This window comes from Phoenix dactylifera, chromosome 3, assembly GCF_051530095.1.
Source record: "Phoenix dactylifera cultivar Ajwa chromosome 3, Ajwa_hap1_PhDact_Kaust_v1.1, whole genome shotgun sequence".
NCBI lineage: Eukaryota > Viridiplantae > Streptophyta > Magnoliopsida > Arecales > Arecaceae > Phoenix > Phoenix dactylifera.
In genome coordinates this window covers 40813894-40834097 of record NC_143192.1, presented here as the reverse complement: position 1 = coordinate 40834097, position 20204 = coordinate 40813894, and the positions used below count along the sequence as shown (strand labels likewise).

The following is a 20204-nucleotide window of genomic DNA, read 5'->3' as shown; positions in this document are numbered from 1 at the left end:
CGCTCGCTAAATAATCAGCTCAATGAGTAAAACAAAGGAACTTCTTTCACGTTCTTTCGTTATAAATAAGTCATTCGACGCAAGCCATGATCGTGCCAAGTTCATAGGCGGAGTGAGAGAGGTAGAGGAGATAGCGATGGCTTTTGGAAGGCGAGGAGAGGTTTTGCTAGCCTTTGCGGTGGCCTTGTGCCTGAGTGCTACAAAGTTAGAAGCTAATTATGAGCTCCATATGGGCTACTATGGCAAGACTTGCCCTCAAGCTGAGTTCATTGTCCTGGATGAGGTTAAGAAGGCCGTGGCGGGCGACGCTGGCTTGGCTGCCGATCTTGTGAGGATGCACTTTCATGATTGCTTCGTGAGGGTTGGTTCCCTAAAGCTTCTTCCTTTGTTAAATACGTGGTTTCTTTTCTCTTGCTTGCCTTATAAAATGACTTGTCTTGGTTGTATGGTGCAATTCTGAGGTACAAAAGTTCGACAGAAGAATGATGTGCTGCTGCTTTGCCGCCTTCTAACATCCTTAGTTGGTGTTTTACATTGAAAACTGTGTTCCTAATGCCTCCTATATTTTCTTGCATCGTAGTTACTTTTCTTGCATTGAAAAATGATATCGGGATGCTGTGATCTTAGGGTTGTGATGGATCAATTCTCATTGATTCAACGCCAAATAACATGGCGGAGAAGGACGCTCCGCCAAACAATCCGAGCCTGGAAGGGTTTGAGATCATCGACAATGCCAAGAAACGATTGGAGGCAGAGTGCAAGGGAATGGTTTCATGTGCTGATATCGTCGCATTTGCCGCCAGAGATGCTGTCGTGCTGGTAGGTTCGCTTCACTTCTCAGATTGTCCATCGTGCATGCTCCAACCAACGCAAGCCGTGATTCTAGCAGACATCTTAACAGTCCACAAGAATTCAGTAATGCTTGTAACTTAGATCGATTCATATCTCATGTTGCACAGACTGGAGGACTATTCTACGAAGTCCCTGCAGGCCGAAGAGATGGAAGGGTTTCGATAGCAAATGAGGCGTTGACAAATCTCCCTCCTCCGTCATTTGACCTCAACCAACTCACTCAAAGCTTTGCTCAAAAAGGGTTGAGCCAGGATGAGATGATAATCCTCTCAGGTATCGTATTAGAAGCATACACTTTCCCAGTACCGTGGTGACGGCAAAAGCTTGAAAGGAAACGTCTAGTTATATCTAAATTCTTGTAAATGCTTTTTATAGGCGCACATACGATTGGCCAGTCCCACTGCAGCTCCTTCAGCAGCAGACTCTACAATTTCAACTCAGCCTTCAGCCAGGACCCGAGCTTGGACCCAGCGTATGCAGCCCAACTGAAGCAAGAGTGCCCGAATACGAGCAGTGGTGCAAACCAGGAGGTGCCAATGGATCCAAAGAGCCCAAGCACGTTTGACACCAGCTATTATAGCAATCTCTTAGTGAACCGTGGCCTGTTCACTTCCGACCAGACCTTGATGTCAACCCCGGCGACGGCAGCTAAGGTGTGGCAGAATGCAGCCGACTGGTTGGGCTTCCAGAAGAAGTTCGGACAAGCAATGAGGAAGATGGGCAAGATTGGAGTCCTCACTGGAAGCGAGGGAGAGATAAGATGCAACTGTAGGGTGGTGAACGGATTCAATTGACCGAATATATCCACTAATCCACGGTGCCTGATGTTCTTCAGTATCTTGGCTATTTAATAGTAGCTGCTAGTGTTTTGAAGTTAAGTGTGTTTTGGGCTGGCTTTCAGCATTTATTTTAAGTCTTTTGAGTGTCGCTAGAACTACTAATGATGATGCGATAATAATGTTGGAAGACATGTTTTCTTTTTAATCCAAAGTCTGTGACATTGTTGTTTTTATATTTCAGTAAGAGGTCTGAGTCCTCCTCGCACATATCCTTCTGGTGATTGCAGAATTATTATTTTAAAAAAAATTAAAAGAAGAAAAATAAAATGTGGGGCAATTTGGGCAAAGCACTGAACTTGATTCAGATCAAGGGTCATTGGTTTCATGTTCTTCGTAGATCTAGCTTTAATTAAGTGTGAAATTTAGGTATGAAGTGTTCTCTCCCCTAATAAAGAGAAGCTTTGCCATATACTTCTTCTCGTAATCTCAAGTTTTGGAGGTATACTCGATCTATTACATGCTAGCTAAAGGTCTGTTTGGGAACGATCCATCGGATCTGGCTGGCTCGGGAGGGGAAGAGAGTGCCAGATGGGGAGAGGAGGTGGTGGGAGCATGCAGGGAGTGCAAAAGAGCAAGAGCCCCAAGAACCCATGGATTGGAAATAAGAGGACTTGGGATTTTTTTATAAAAAAATATTTTTGCCAAGTTGGGACCCGCTTAGACTCGATCCAACTCTATTTAAAGGACCCATGGGGCCAGATTGGGTTCTTAATTGGGCCAATTTTATTTTTCAAGTTGGGTCTAGGTTTAATAAATTCTAACCCGACCTATTCCATTTAATTTTGGGGGCAATTTTGGATTTCCAATCTTATGACTCGACCCGACCCAACCTGAACCAATACACCATTGGTCTTGGTTTCGGAAGATTCGGAACTTACTAGGCCTAATTTTGATATTATAGCCTTCTCGGGTTATGGTGTTTGTGTATCATGGGCCTATTTAGCTATAACCATGTAGGCCCACGAGTTACTATACTAATTGTTGTTGGGGAGATTGTGGCCTAATAGAGAGGTTACATCTATGCAGTGATCAAATGTCACTGCGAAGCTAAAGGATACATCTCCACCCAGCCCTCTCAAATGCAACCCCCTACCACTTTTCTTCACCTCATAGCCCTTTCGTCTATGTTTCTTTCTCACACCACAATCCGCCATCACCCAAAACCAAGCCCAGTTAACCTTGGAACAGGATGAAAAAAAAGTTAAGTATAAAGAATGACAAGTACATGGATCCGATCAAGATCCAAATTTTTTGGTTGGGACCAAATTTTATATGGATCCGATCCGACCGGAATGACCCATTAGGTCAGAAATTTTAGCCGTGGACCCGATCCATCTCAACTCGATGTTCTATTGGGTTGGGTCTGGGTCTGGGTCTAACATTCGGACCCAACAAGAAACCGGGTTGGGTCGGGCACTTATGACCCGGTCTAACTTGACCCATTTGCACCCCATGACGATCTCCTTTCTCTTTTCTCTTGCTACCACCCTCACTTGCTCCTCCCCTCTTTTCCCATTTTGATCTTGCTGGATCTAGCGGATTATTCCCATAGACCCTAAATCATAATAAAAACAGGTTTCCTCTCTTTCTAACTATTTATTTCTAGGGTCAAGATTGAGAGAATTGAGGCCAATTTGACTTAGGTTTGCTGGTTGTCATTACTCCATGCATTTGCAAGGAAGAGGGTCATGATGTAGACCTATAGGATAAGGTGGTATTTCCATTCTCTTAAGGGTTTGTATGAATATTTTTTCAGAATTGAGCAAAAAATCTACAGAAATTGGATTTGTTGGTATAGCTAGCTTGCATTTTCTAACAGTCTATCCGAATCTAGCCTAGATCCTGGTTTTTGGGCTACAGAAAGGAAAAAAAAGATTTTTGGAGATCATTTTTTACTTCTTATGAGATTTGAGTTGGGTGGAGTTTGATTAACATATAGCTATGTTTAAATGGATAACCTAATATATAAATCCTACAGCATTTTCAGCCCTAAAAGATCCTAAAAGGTGCGGCCATCAATGGCCTTCGGCTTGGCCAGTGATCCACCCTATATCGGCCCAAAATTAGAGGGGACTGAAATATTGTGAGATGGGCCTGGGCTGAGCTCTCAGTTACAAATATACAAACGCTCTAATTTGGGCGTATACTGGCCCAAAGAGTCAGCCATAGTTTGGAAAGGCTCAGGCCAAGGACCCTTGCGCTTGATCCAGGCTAGGCACACAGGCGGCTTCAAGGTCGGGGCTTCTTGCAAGCCTTGGGCCGACCAGGCCTGACCCTTGTGCTTGATACGAACTACGAATCACTGCAATATTTCACTTATACCTCTCTTCTACTAGGTCCTCTGAATTTGATAGTAATTATATTATTTCTATCGAGTGTTCTAAATTTGGTAGGGATTATCTCTCATCACTCTCCTATTGGGTGCTCAAAAATTTTGGTAGTGATTATATTATTCGCATTGCAGCTTATATTATTCCTTTTGAGTGTTCTAGATTTGCTGAGGATTATCTATCTATCTTCTCCCTGTTTATGATCCCATTATCATCCCATCTATACATAATTGCAGTTGAAGGCAAACTAGTATTTTGCATTCTTTCTGTGAGGACCTGTGCAGCCATGTGTTTAGTCATATATCGGTTATTCACTGGGTAGACTTTAGATACTTATACAGGATCAAGAAAATCAAATAATACCTTCTGGCTAGCCATTTTGAGCGAGGTCCTAGGTTGTTACAAATAGTATTAGAGTAGACTCAGCCCATAACCTATGTGAACTAGGAGACACTACAGCATAAATCCATTAGCGCTAACCACGGGCCGATCATGGTGCCGGTAATTAAATTTGAACTCTTAGCTCGACGAGGATGTTAAGGCTTAAACGGAGGGAGTATGTAAGGACTTGTGCGGGCTTGTGTTTAATCCCACATTAGTTATTCGCTAGATAGATTTTGGGTTGTTACACCTTTCCTCTCAATAGCTCCATGCATCGCGATGATCTTTTCCAATTGGTATTAAGGCCCTATTCCTACACAGCACTGCATGCATAAGAGCTGAACCTGATCAGCTTGACCACCCTCCATAGCACACCATAACTGAGCACCTCGTCGGAGAGCAGTGCAGGTCCCACATAACCAACAAATAGGCTCCCACTGCAGCCCCTTCAACAGTAGTCTCTACGATTTCAACAACACTGGATATATCCCACCCTGGCCCACCCAATGCAGCTCAACTGAAGCCGAAGCAACAATGCCCACAAGGTGGCAATGACACAGCCGTGCTCGTGCCAATTAATGGATCCCGCTAATCCAAACCTGTTCGACACCAACTCTTGTATCAACCAAATGCCGAGAATTCTCAACTTCAAAGGAAAGTTTGGAGAAGCTATGGTGAAGATGGGTCAAACTGAGTTCCCTACTGGCAGCAGTGTTTTGATATGACTTCTTTGATGGTTTGTTCTTTTAACTTTGTGCATGTGCGTTTGGGCTAAGAACTTCTTCTCATTTGTTATGATTCCATGTTTAAGAAGAGAGGATGGAAATCAATATTGACAGGCATGTTTTGCGTAATTTAATTTGATGTATATTTCAGTGCTGAAAGCAGCTTGAATTCTGTCAGTTCGTTCATTGAAATGTATGTTCTTAGAAGAGAAAATTTAGTCGATCTGTAGTCCAAAGCACTACATATGGCTCCTGTCTTCCACTTCAACTGCTAAAGAATACAACCCAACTCTTTTACTTTTTTTATAATCATAGAAGCTAGATTATCCTTATGGTGTGAAAAGTCTGACCCTCCGAATACAAAAGTGACATTGATGCTGCCAAAGTTTTAACGAGTATGGACTGGGCACCAACCCCCTGGACTGGAGATGGGGTGTTTTGTCAAGCACAGCCATCCATGTATGGTGTTACGGTCACGGTCGGATGGAATCATGGAACCCTCACAAACTCACTATCCAACAGCAAACTGGAGAGGGGATTTGAAGATGAGCAGGATTTGAAGCCTACACCTGAATAATTGATAATTTTTGGTTGTTTCGAAACTTGGGGATGTCAGCTCAGTTGGTAGAGCGCTCACTTTAGTATGTGAGAGGCATGATGGCGAACAATGGTGTGACAATAATATTTTGTTTTTCATAGGTAGTGTAAGAGAAAATATAGTCAAACTTATGGTTGTTGTCTATATTATCATTATCTATTATCCTAAGGTTTTCTATTTGCAATAGTTGAAACAAGAAAAATAAGTTTGAGCAAAACCAATTGAATAAGTCTCATGTTAATCCGTATATCCAGGTTTAGATGAATAGCTGAGGAGATAGGTGCCGATCGGCCTTTCAGTCCAAAAATGCTCATCACTTAAACTGATGATGTTTGCTTAGGTGAAAATAAAGAATTTGAAATCTAGGTTTATTCTTGGTTAATTATGAACCAAGCAGGACTTTGGATGGAACGAAACATTATTGATCTCAATTACATTAATAAAACAATCATTAAGGCATATAACCTTGGGTAATGGTCTCTCTCTCACTCTTGCACTTAAGCTGCCTATTATTACTATATTACATTGTTATATAGATCAAAATATATAAATATACCTTTTGAGAATAAGAGGTGGAGACTCACCCGTACTATAATCTAAGTCCCAATATTTAGTATACAATCACGAGAGCAAGCCTCAGTTCATCATCAAATGAATATTTTAATTATAAATAAATAAATAGAAAGATTATCAGAAAGCTCTCCAGCTTTCCTTGTGATAGAGAGAAAGATTTAAGATTTCTGAAAGCCCTCGTCAACACCAAAGAGCATTTGACAATTTCTAATATTAGGAAAGGCACGAGTTGATAATACTTTTTTCAATAAAAAATAAAGTGCCAAGCTTGGAAAAGACAACCACCAGATGAAAATTATGTAAATTTTGCGACAGAATACTTATGAATTTTGAAAGACAAATCAAATACCGTGTAAATTCTTTACCTTCCCCACTATCTTCCCCCTTGTAAATATCATCTTCCCCGAGTAATAAAATGGGCAGCTGTGCCTCCTTTCATATAAAAAAAAAAAAAAATCCAAAAGACAAATTGATGGAATTGTTTGGATCCTCAAAATCCTATTTATGGAATATCCTTGAGACAAAAAGGAATTAACATTGGTCGCCAATATTGGGTTTTATAGGTTATACTAGAAGCCATATATAGAAGTCGCTGGTGATTTCTGATATACTCACCTCGCCTTCTCGCTAGAGAGAGGACTGAAGGCACCGTTCCCTAAAGGAACCTTTATTCTCCACAGAATGGCTTCATTTTGGTAAGAACAGGATGGCTTCGTTGGTGCAGAAGAGAGGTTTGGACATGGCATGGCTGTGCTGCTGTGTTCAACCCAACAGGAATTCTTGTGGAGCGAGATTCCCTCACTGTAATTAATCGGGTCAATGAGAGGGAGCTAATGAACAACAATGTCAATCCTATGCTACGAGATATCTGGCACATTAAAAGAACCATTTAGGAGTTTCAGGCGCATCACATTTGTAGGGAGTTGGCAGCTCAAGGAGCTTCTGGTAAAAATGTTTTCTATAATGGAAACCATCTCCAAGCCAGATTTTGCATACCTTGTAAATCCCAATACCTCTAGCTGTTTTTTCCCAGAATCGAAGAACCCCTGATGGCGACTCTAGTCGGAGTTGAACCCTTGAAGTTAAATTCTGTGGCCTGCAACATGCAATTCAGACTGACTAGAGTTTCTACCGAACAAAACATGAAATATAAACTTAGATATGAGGTCAGATATGGTGCCCCAAAAATGAGTCCAGATATTGCTGCAAAAAATATTGGTGCCCACTGAGGTGGTAGCCTAGTGAAAGCGTGGCCTTACTTCCAACTAAATGGTTCTGAGTTCGAAATGCACAGACGTCGATTAAATTGTAGAGACCGGATGCTCCCTGCTCAGACACAGGGTCTAAAAGGACGTATCGCTCTGCTGTAGCCTCGGTGGTGCCAGATGTGACGTACTCACAAGTGGTATTCGTGCAGAGCCCAAAGGAGTAACCGAGCCAAGCCCACGGGTGGAAAGGGTATGAGTAAAACCGGCCGGGATGCTCACCACATGGTCATTTCTGCCCGCATCGAGCATTCTCCTGGCGGGATGGGGATCCAGTAGGGACTGTTACGCAGGGGTGGCCTTGTCCCTTCCTCCCCCCTTCTCCTTTTCTTAAGCAAAAAAAAAAAAAATATTGGTGCCCAGAATGGTGAGAAAAGAGTTGCCCCTCCCTCTTTCTCAAGTTAGCCCAGAAGAGAACCCATGAAGTTAATAAAATCAAATTTGCATATTTTGATAACCAGGATTTGTGTGCAGTCATAAAAAGCAGATAAGCCGCCAAGCTCCTCCTCTAGAGACTGCCTGAAGTCGTTTAGAGTGACCATCTCTTGAAATATCTAAAGTTAACAAGGGGAACTGAAAAGAGCTCGGCTGATGATGCCAGTTGCCTCAATGTATCGATCCACACAACGGGAGATGCAACTGCTCTCACTCCCACTTAAGCTTGTTCCAGGCTTCGTGATGCATTTTGCAAAGCACTTGCTCCTCACAGTCTGTAATATGAAACAAACTAATAGTTAGATGAATCGCTAATTGCAAATATCAGCAACTAGAGAACATTAAAATTCGATTTAATCACTTGCAGCCATAAGACATTGATATATTGTGATAAAACTTCGTTCATTTAGCAAGGAACATATTTAATATAACTTTTCTACTAAGTTTTAAGTGCCATGTCTGTGTCTATGCAGGGGAACATCTAAGCTTCAGAGCATTCAAAAAATCTCCTCATATTGGAAACAAAAAAGAATGTGCTCTTGTTTTTCTGTTGGGATTATATGGTGCAGGAAAAGGCATTTTGGTCCTTTAATTGGTGCATGGATGCAAAATACATGTAACATAGCACAAAAACTTGTACAGAAGAACAATATGCCATTACGTCGTGGTTAAGCCTTAACAGCATCGCTTGGCAACATTAGGATTTCCAGAGTAAAGGTTTGGACAAAGCGTAATGGTTGTGCTTCTGGTAGATTGTGCATAGCCATTTAATTCCAGTACTCATCAATGAAATCTTTTGAACAATAATAACAGGCAAACACAAATACTAATGAAGTCTGAAACAAAAATGAATGGGCCCAACCATACTAAGCAAATATTCATGAAGTCAACAATGCAAATATGAATTAAGTCAACAATAATCATCTAAAGTAAAATATGTCCTTTCAAAGAATTCCACAGGAGCTTGTCTTCCCAAAGAAAGTAAACTGTTTAAGACTGACAAACAAATAAGCTGCCAATATTACCATACCAATGGCTTTTGGTTTGATAACCCTATTGACCAAGTTTATGATCTATAAGAAATACCAGAAAGATGTTATGTGTAATCCATATGAAATGAATGAAACATATTGGCATGCATAAATTAAGATGTGCATTCCAAGAATATATCAACTACAAGACATTGAAGAGTGTCTATACGTATTTCTCAACTTATAATAAATAATTGATTACATGAGGATCACTTCATTATCTTTGTATTTGTGCCATCACAAATCAAAACATGACACTCTCATAACACAAATAAATCATATTGCCGAGCCACAAATATTAACAGCTTATGGTTGGTGTTATGAAACCAAATACCATTTCAAATGTGACATGAAATGAAAGAATGGAAGATATTGCGTGCGTCAATTAAGATGTCTATTCCATAACCCCATCAATTACCAAGTTGTAGAGTGTTATTTTCTGAACTTATGATAAAGGATCAACAACATGCAAAGATTGCATTATGGCCTTGGTTCTTGTGCCAGAACAAGTTAGAACATGATATTCTCACAGCACAAATAAAAACGTGTTGCCCAGACACGAATCTGAATAGTTTATGGTGAGTGTTCTAAAACCAAAGACCATGTCAATTTGTTTATGACATCATACTTCCCCTCACACTTGTTTGATCATGGAATTCATACTAAGCCTTGTATATGATGAACTATCTCTAACTCTTTACATTTACAATTACATAGCTCACATTCATTTTCCAGGATGGTAGATGCACTCTTCTAAATATAGAATGAAGATCGAAATCCAAAATATAAGTTTTGGTTTTATCATTGCTGCGCTATAACCAACAGAAAACTTATGCACCGTAAGCAAAGGTGCATGCTGTGGCTTCCAAGTAAGAGGCCACATCAATCATCATAACAAAATACTAACAAGGCAGAATAATATAAAATACCAAGAAGTTGACCCAAACAAATGCTTATGACCTACTGGTCTCCCAAGATATTTCTAGAGATTATTTTGACGTATTATGAAGAAAAAGTCATCTATGAAGCTTTAAATCTATAAAATTTTACAAACTCTCAAGACTGGAATAAGGATTGCATAACCATAACTACCAAAAGGAGGAATTATTTTACTATGAATAAATTCATACTTATAAGCCTTTATGACTCTGGTTATAGGATCATTTCCAAATTTCCCTTTTCTTTACAGTTAAGCAGGTCTGTTTGGTCGAGGGAATGCATTACTACCACTTGTTTTGCTATACTGGTTAATGGATAACAAACAAATGCTAAGGGAAAAATCTGACCAAAAAATATACATTTTCTTCTAATTTAATGCTCTGTGCTGTTCAAGATCTCACAAATATTTTGAAACTTGCAGCAGAAAGGTCTGATCCAGGGATTTATACTCAAACTTCCCATCATTGCTCATGTAGCTTATGGCAACGTTCAATGCCAATTACTAGGATGTTAATCAACAAATTCCAAATATTCTACCTGGGGTAGGATAGCCATTACAAACATAACAGAATATGGATGCTTGGGCATTCGATGGTTGCATTATTGCATCAGGCTTTCATATTAAACTCCTTTTTATAGACTTCACAAGGAGCAATTCAGGAGGGATGGCTCCAGTATGTGAAAGCTTAGAGGTAAGTTCTAGGTAGCAAGATAGGAAAAATACTCCAGATTTGTCAATTTTATTCTCACAGGTTCCAAAGCCTGTGAAGGGATTCAGAAGATCACCAACTCAAACTTAACATCACTCAAGCCAAAGAATACATGCCTACAATCTAGTCTAGACTCTTCATGGTGGCAACATGTAAAGCAAAAGGGCCTTGAAAGAACCTTTTTAGAATAAAGGCCATTAAAGAAATTAACATCTTCCTGTGTAAGGCGTGTTATATAATACTAACTTATTAGGATTCTTTTTATTGAAAGTCCAAGTCACCCCTCTCAGTGCCCAAAGTACGAGAACTTGCATGAGTCACTCATTGATGTCATCCAGTTCTTGATCAAACCAAACAAAGACTTGATATAATTGTGTGGGAGATAAATTTCCATGCAGGATAATGAAGACAATCTTAAGAATCAAGGCAACACACTTCAAAAACTTTCTTGTTGTTTAGCTTATTAAGCCACAAAACCTCCAATAAAAAAACACATGCATCAAGCCTTTTTTATTTTGGCTAAATGCTATCTAGACCAGGTTGGTTATCTTGAATTAAGAATTGTAAGGCCCTAAATATCACAAACTATATTACTTTCACTAGTAGGACCAAGCTAAGAACAGGTTACTGCATAATTAATGCTATACGAGGTCACTCCACTGCAGATTTTCTACATGATCCAAAAGGCACTGGTCACTTGCATGACTACACTGCAGGAGGTAGTTGCTCGCATTAACTGCATTGTCCTCACTGACAGTACAAACTTGATCAAGTTCATTTAATAGAAGATCAATAACCCTCAATGTTCTCTTCTTGTCCAAGTTTAAGACATATCGATAGCAAAACCACCCATTACTCTGTCATGACACCACGAGCTAAAGAAGTCAATACATTAGCTAAGTGGTGCACAAAACAGAGAAGCTGAACTTTGGAATGAGAATTTCTCAAATGATATATCAAAAACAGTCAAATATAACTTTTGAATTATATGAACAAAATTGGGCCTACCACCCATCTTACCACCAAAAAGAAAAAAGGATAAAGGGTACAAGGATTAGATCCTTCCAGTGGAAACCTAAAAATTATAATATAGGAAAAGCTTCGTGCATGAAAAAACAACAGCAGATAACAATACACTATTTCTGATACAAATTTGACAAATTTCCATCTCATCTGTAGCCAAGGCAATTTTATGTGCATTCCAAGTATGCCAATTTTTTCAGAAAAAATCAGCAATTTTAAGTTTACTCTTGGTAATCTAGGTGGCTGGCGGCTTAAGTCAAACAGGGAATGAGACAAATGTCTTTTATGTTACTAAAAGTAAACAACTAATACATATAGTAATAAGCTTAGATTTGAACTGACATTTCTATGCTTTTAGTAGATAAGGATTTGCCATATACGGTCAAGGTCCTACTGCATCTCTAGCACAGCATAGTTCGGTTTAGCTTTTATTCCATTTCTTTTGTCTGTTTATTAAGTTCATTTTCCAATTTTGGCATTAGACTAGTTGCCATTTGAACCAGGGTGTTGATAGGTTTCCAACATATTTTTCAAATCACCATCTGAACTCATATTTCATGATTTATGCTCGTTTTACTTTTACCTGTTATGTGAAGGATCCACACCCACATAAGTTGTCACATGCTTGTCACATGATTATTTAAAAAGCATTGCATGACTTATGATGTGGCAAGAAGGAGCACCATCATAATATTATCTAATGGTCAATATTAATGCTGTTTAAGGTGATCTAAGGGCTCTAAAGCCACAACTTAACAAGGGGACTGATGTTGCATATATCTCTGGCAGCCTAGTCTCTTTTCCTCTCCCCTTTTGGCAATATTCCCCTTCTCGAGCATTGGACTCCTATACACCTTTCTCACTTATTTCTCTCCAGCCGGCACCCCTCTCCATTTTTTCTCCTTGACTGCCAGCCATCTTTTCCTTTGTTGTCTCCTAATGCCCTTCTGCAAAAAATGCCAAAAACATATAAAAGATTCTAGTGTTTTAAATGAGAATCCTGCTGAAAACTCTCAACTTATAAAGGCTTTGTGTTCTCTCTAACATCTTTTACTCTCCTTCGCTTCTTTTTCCAAAATCTGTCATTTCTGTGAAATGCATGGGAGACTGTAAGTGCCGTCCTGAGCAGAAAATTTCATATTTCAGTAATATCTTATTCTTTTCCCTTAATTTTTCTTCCTACATTCCATTGGATCTTTGTTATAGTCACGGTCTTTTTAATTAACTGTTCAGTAGTTTCATTTCTATCAATAACTTGCGGCCCTTTTGCTTACTTTTATGACTACCTTTTGTTTTCATATCCTCTTATATTGGTATTAATGATTCCTTTATACCTGAATTTTTGTTTTCTGGATATAAGTTATTACATGAAAAAATAATGAGACTGAAGCATGTTTTCTGTTCCCCAGAATTTTAGTAACTTGATACCTAAGGCTGCATTAGTTTTGGGAATAAGAAAAATGGGAATAGTAAAATTTATACCTATAGGAATAGTTATGCCAATTCTTGTTTGGTTCCACCTTTTAATAGCAAAAGGTACCTTTTTTAGAATAACTTTTGAATGATGATTTTTTCCCCATAAAAACATAAAAACTAGGCACAAAATGTGTCTTTATGCCAAGGAATACCTTATGACAGCCCTCCCTTAGAACAGTTATGCCTGGCATAAGCAAGTTAGACCAACATAACTATTTCTTGGTTATGCCTACCTTCTGTTTGGCAGGCGTAAATCTTACTCTAAGCCTTATGCCATCTCATGCCTGAACCGAATGCAACCTCAGTGTTCCTCCTACTATCTGGTGAGACTTGACTTTAATAACCTAGAACAATTTTAGAGGCTGTTTTTGATGAACTCAAAATTTTGAACCTGGCTTCAAGCATTGCTGTTCTCCAAATTAACTTTACAAACCTACTGGTCAGATTTAACTTTAATAACTTAAAATGATTTTAGGGATTGTTTTTGATGAACAGAAACTTTTGAACCAGGCTTTAGGCATTGTTGTTCTCCAAATTAACTTTAAAAATCTACAGATCCAAGGGATTCATTACAAGCTTAAAATTTTGAGAAGTAATAATTTCTCAAAATAATCATAAATATCAACACCTGTCCCAACTATTTAGTGTCAGCTACATGAATATTTTAGTTGCCAAGTATTCCTACTTAGGGTTACCTCTAATGTTGTTCAATAGTTTTACATATCCTTTTCCACAACTGTATCTATGATTCCTTAGGTCTTTCCTTTTTCTTCCTATATCCTTCAACAAAGATTAAAAAATCCCTCCTTATAAGAGCCACCCTAAAATTTCTATCTTACAAACCCATACCATCTTAATTGTTTCCCCATAATTGTGTCCTAAACTTGTGCAACCCTATCAACTCCTCAAATCTACTCATTTCTTTTTTTGTGCTTCCTATATTTATCATGCATCCATCTCAACTTTTTATTCCACTACATTCAACTTGTTCTCTTGAAACCTAGATATTGTCCAAAACACTAAATCATACATTTAAGGCTTCTTGTCATTTTATAATTTTTTTTCTAGAGTCACCAAAGTATATGTGAATCGCTAGAATATCTCTCCAATTCATCCAACCAACTATAATTCTACTCAATACATCTTTATTTATCAATCTATTACTTCATATAATAGATCCAACATAACGAAATTTATTTCTCTGAGGTGTCCCTTATTCATCATATCTTGATCTTAGCCTCATCCTCTATTTTTATTTTCACTAAAACTACATTGCATATGCTCTTTATTCTATTGATTTTAAGCCCTCTTCCTCCAAAGCTTTCTTCCACAAATCCATTTAGCACATAATAAGTCCTTTTCTTACCAAGTAACACCACAATATCTGCAAACGACATACACCATGGTATATTTTCTTGAATATTTGCCACCAGTTCATCTCAAATTAGAGTAAAAGACATAGGCTTAGTGCTGATGTATGCTGTAAATCAACCCACTATGACTAGAAATACACCAATTGTACTACACCAATTGTAACATACTACCAGACCTATAACTAAAGCTTGTCACCAATCCAACATATTCTATAATGTCAAGTTACAATATATGCACACCTTGCCTTCATAAAGCCCATGAAATTACCTTTCTGGGTCTCTATCATAAGTTTTTTCCAAGTTAATGAAAATCATAGAAAAATTTTCCACTTGTCTCTTTGTTTTTATATTCATTGCCTTAGTAAGAAGAAAGCCTCCTTTTAACATCTTTAGCACAAAATCAAATTGGCCCTCGGAATGCCATCATTTTCTTTTAATCTTTGTTTAATTATACTTTCCAAAAACTACATACAGTTGCTCATGATATCAATTCCTCAATAGAGCAATTTTGTACATTCCGATTATAACAGTTCAAAAAATCTGGTAGCAAAACCAAGCTAAAGTGTAAATAGTAACCTAGGTTGGTCACCTAGTTATCAAGGATATGTGAATCTTACGCATCAAATCTGAAAATCGAACATATATAAGTGTTAAAGCAACATACAAAAATATGTCTAAAAGAAACAACAAGCACCAAAATACTATTAAAAAACAAACTAGAAGGGCAAGAAATAAACAAGATAGGGCATGCAAGAAAGCAATCAAGCAGCATGTATGCGTGATTAAAAGTTACAAAAAAGTCTGAAGAACTAAAGAGATGTGCCAACTACTTCAAACGATAAGTAAATAGATCAAAGGGGAAAAACAATAGTTGAGAATTGAGAATACAAGGAACGGTGCTACGAGGGCAATGAAGTCCACCACTCTAGATGGCGTTCATGCAGTCTTCCAAACCTCATGTAGATACGATGGCCGACAACTTTGTCATGTCACTCAATCAAACAACCAGGTGGAAAGACAGAAGAACAGAGGAAGAAGAAGAAGATAGCAAGGGCAGACAATCTCAATGAAAGAAATAATCTAGCAAACTAAGACCTAAGGGTCCCTTAGTTAACTTCAGGACATTATCCTGCAAGGAATAGAAACAGCAATCAAAGAGAGAGAGAGGGAGAGAGAAAGAGAGAGAGAGAGAGAGGAGACAACTAGCTACAAAAGGGAGAGGAAAGGAAGAAGAAAGGATGCTGACTATGCAAGAATAAGAGAGAACAGACAATAGGAAGAGGCACATGATGAGAGTTGGTTGTGACAAGGAGGCTGTCCAGGATAACAAAAAGGAAAAAAAAGGAATTTACTTTTAAAGGATTTGACATCAGGCTCAAGACCAGGTTGTGCCTTCGAAGCCCTAATACCACTCTTACTCATCCCATTTTGAGCTTTCAGATCTTTTATGATGGTGCTCCTATAAATCAAGTTGCATGCATCACTCCATAAGTACCATGTTACTTTTTGTCATGTGACAAGCAGATGATTACTTAAAGTGCATGGATGCACTGCACAATATAAGTAGAAATAGCCATAACTTGAATAATATGAGTCCAAATAATTCACCGAAAGGTGTGTCCAAAAACTAAAAACATCCTAGATCTAAATAGTAGTGTCACATGGATACAAATTTTGAACATTGTGAACCTTATTAATTATATATTATAAACATTGTGAAAATTCTCATCTAAACTCAAAATTAACTTAAAAACATAAGAATCATGATACTTTGCAAAATTATTTTTACAGCTACATCCGTGATCAATCGTTGGAAAGAACAAAAGCCTTCATATAATGTTATTATGGTGGGCCAAATGTATTGTTGGAAGATTCCAACTCTCCAACTGTCCAACAATCTACGAAAGGTAGAAGAATTTGATAATATGTGTATCTAATGTGTAACTAACTTGCTGATAATGATACAACATGGACCCTTTGAGTTAGATGCTAATCCAGAAAATCGAGGTTCGCCGTCTCGGTACCGGACCCCATACCAGTGCCATGCTAGTACAGTGTCAGTACAGTACGGTATAAATTTTTTTTTGGTGTACCAAACGTCGATACGACATCCGTATCGGATACCGGCACCCAACCGGTACGGTACGCCCCGTGCCATCCGGTTAAAGCCGGTATGACATACCATGCAGAAAACATAAATAAGCAACTGATACACCAAATTGGAAGTGGGCAGCACAAGATAAACTAGAGTAAAAGTGAAGTACACGACCTCCCGAGCAAGAAGAGTCATGGATGACAAAGATGACAGTTTAAACTGATTCTTATGCATGTCACATGATCTATGTATATGTAACAAGCATTCATACACTTATCCTTATCGTTTTCCTTTCTCTTTGAAAATCATGTATGGAGTACTGTAACTAGGAACTGCAATATCCGTCTCGTTATAAGCATTTTCTTAGTGCAATAGCAGTCAAATAATGGTGAAACATATCTTAAGCTTTGAGGCCAAATGATGAAAGACAACAGGATCAATAGAATAGAAGAATATGTAACTTAGAAAAAGAGAGAATCTGAGGTATATGGTTCAGCTAAAAGAATTCATTGTAGTACATAGTTTTATGAAAATCAAATGTGTTAAGCTACTCCTCCTTATACAGGTTTTTTGCATCAAAAATACAATCATAATCAACTTTCTGAAAATGCATTTTAAAGAATCACACAAACAATTTTCTTGATAAAGATATACCAATGCACCAAACATAATCGATATAAGAGTTTTTGACGTCCAAAACTAGGTTCACAAGTTAGACCAACATGGACCTACCACCTCACATGTTGCATACAACTAAAACAAAGAACCTGAGTGACAAACAGATAAATTTTTAAATGCACGAGGAAACAAGGGATCTATCCAAAAATTATGGGACATTAAACCCATGATCCCACCCCTTCGTAAACTCGAACTGCCACCAACTCACCAATACAAGCACTGAGAATAGAAATATAAGTTCTGACTGCTATATTAGCTTTTATCGGTAAAAGATTCTACTCTGGTATCAAATTCATCCAAATAAAAGTGGGCGGGAAGACTAAAACACAAGCACTCTCGATTCCAATGGCTCGTCCTACGTTTCCAATCATATTTGGGTCAAAATTGGTCTCAAGAGACAATAGTAGACGTAGAAACAGCTGAAAGACATTAAAAGCTCATCTACTAGAGGGCTCGAGAGGAGAGGGGTTGAGGAGTTCATGGACCTCCAAGAACTCTTCGGCGTAGGCCTGAGCGAGCTGAGCCTTGAGCTGGTCCATCAGAACCTCCGTGGACTGCCCCGACGAGCCGTTCGACGACGTCGACGATGATGAGAAGGAATCCATTAGCTCGACTTTCGGCTTTGACTCTCTTAAGTAGTCTTCACAAAAATCTTTCTCACGCGCGCTCTCTTCCCGGCGGCGAAGGCAACACGAGCAAGATTAAAAACCCTAGTTGGCGGGTGCGCGTCGCATCCTGATCCGACCCGAGCCCGTGGTTTCGGCCCAAAAATACCAATCTAGAATCAGGTCCAACGAGTCGGACCACTATTGGGCCAGGCCCATATTTTCTGACCCGCACTTAACGGGCATTTTGTGCTGATAAGTTGAATCAGTTAGAAAGAAGCCTGGTTCCATACACCACAAATTATATCATCAAGTCTACTCTTGTGCATTATTACCAGAAACAAACCTGAACTCGAAATGTTATATGGGTCTATCTTTGCACCCATGACAAATATATGGGTTCTAGACATTTATAACAGGTTTGAATCATGTTGACATTTCGGTCGAGGTCGTGGTAGGTTCGCCGCCGGTCATCAAAACTAACACAAAAACAACCTAAATCACTCCTCTAAATTTGTCTTGAACCAATGCGGATAACAAGATTGATCCATCTTATGTGTTGGATAAATGCGAATGCATGAAGCCAGTCAGATGCGCTACCCTTTAGCTAAGAAATTATTTAAGAGGCGGCCCAAGATATACAGAGTGGGCTGTGGGCTTGATGGATCACAGTTGGACCGTTCGAGCAAAAGAGGGATTCACCTTTCTTTGCATGAATCCACCATCAGATTACCCACCACACAAGTCTCAAAGCAATCCAAACTCCATCATCCACCTGCACAGATCTTAAAAGCAATCAGTGGATGATCTAATGGCGGATTCGTGTCAAGGACGGTGTATCCTTCTTTCACGTGAAAGATACACCCCCTATCTAGATATATTCTGCCCTAATCTTGGGCTAAGCACAGTCTCGTAGAAGAAATATTATCATGTCAGGGGCCAAGCTGTCCCTGGAAATGCAATGGTGGACATGGTCTCATCCACGTGTACCTTTTGTAATATGCGATTTTAGTCTGTGCCGTTTCATAAGGTTGGTTAAATCTACAAGGAGTAGGATTGTAAGTTGAAGTAAAGATCCAGGCTTGAACTTCTGAATAGCTTTATGGACCATCAAACAAAGTTCGAAACATGAAAGATTATGTGCTTGGCCCATATCCACTGAGCACTGGATCAAGCTATGGATAAGATATGCATCAAGCACGGCCCAAACTTGAACTGATCCCGACTATTTTTCTCAAACCACTGAGTTCTAGAAGGCGCTGTACGATCTTTGATCAATAGTGTGGGAGGGGAAACATACAAGTTCAAATGGCAATCTATCATCTCATTCATAAAAAGGTGATGCCGGCGGCGGCGTGCAACTCCTTCATTGGCCATTTTGTTAGCCGTTGTTTCCGTGTGAGGTATGTTCATTGCTGATTAGTGGTCCAATAAGGGAGTTAGGCATCAATCGTGTCACTTTTTTGACATGAGAATTCTCTGTTACACAGAGGCATTTTCCTTCATAATAGATTCACAAGCGTGGACCCAACCCTATACCTTCCCCATATTAACATCCACAAAAGGTGGACATGTCTAAATCAACCAAGAACAAGACCTTTTGCTCTAAAGCAAATAAGCGATAGCCGGGCATCCATGCACACCGACTCAATTCACAAAATCATGCTCATGATCATGCTTCTACAACACCACCACGACCCTCATTGATAGCACCACCTCCATCATAAAGAAAATCGAAGTTAAATTCCCTGGAATCATCTTGCAAGGAATCCAGCACACAAAAACCTCGCTTTAGGTGGCCGGTGCCAAACCAACTAACCTGCGAATATTAGGCTATTAAAACTGCACTTGACCAATGAATTTAGGCCCACACCCCTGTTTCCATCACGTCACAACTACAGAGTTTACAGTGCTATCGTTTTGTGGATCGAGACGAATCCAAACTAGTGACCCAGGATATGGTCGGCACCTGCCAAACAACAGCCAATGGAGTTCCAATGTCTTGCTCAAGCCCATACCTCGCTTTTCACTCTCTCTCTCTCTCTCTCTCTCTCTCTCTCTCTCTCTCTCTCCACACATGCGAATCATTGGGACTTCCATTGGCTGAAAATAATGGGAGACAAGTTGGGATGTTGAAGGCATATATATCTGGACTCGTTTGATTCAAAGCCTTGGAAATAGACCGTTCACAACTCCAAAAGCTAAGGGATAACAAAAGAGGAAGAAGAAGCAGTGGTGTGATACCAATCAAAGTCTCCCGCAGCTTACTTTTGACC

At 39.2% G+C, this 20204-nt stretch overlaps 2 protein-coding genes across 3 annotated transcripts; one reads left to right on the top strand and one right to left on the bottom strand.

Moving 5' to 3' along the window:
- The first annotated feature begins 84 nt into the window (after positions 1–84).
- On the top strand, positions 85–1864 carry LOC103720378 (peroxidase 5-like). The gene is made up of 4 exons (XM_008810048.5): positions 85–361; positions 628–819; positions 960–1125; positions 1228–1864. The coding sequence occupies exons 1-4, from the start codon at positions 137–139 to the stop codon at positions 1644–1646; spliced, it is 1002 nt and encodes a 333-aa protein (XP_008808270.2). The 5' UTR covers positions 85–136; the 3' UTR covers positions 1647–1864.
- A 4842-nt stretch (positions 1865–6706) lies between these two features.
- Positions 6707–18007, bottom strand: LOC103720379 (uncharacterized). 2 transcript variants are annotated; one of them, XR_015976359.2, is made up of 3 exons: positions 17809–18002; positions 7295–8273; positions 6707–7099 (listed from the first exon to the last, which is right to left on the bottom strand). XR_015976359.2 is itself a non-coding variant. In XM_008810050.5 (2 exons), exons 1-2 carry the CDS (start codon positions 17926–17928, stop codon positions 8124–8126), a joined length of 270 nt encoding a protein of 89 aa, XP_008808272.2. In that variant the 5' UTR covers positions 17929–18007; the 3' UTR covers positions 6707–8123. The 2 variants fall into 2 exon arrangements, 1 of the variants encoding a protein (XP_008808272.2); XM_008810050.5 differs by having other exon boundaries at positions 6707–8273; positions 17809–18007.
- Between the last annotated feature and the right edge of the window lie 2197 nt (positions 18008–20204).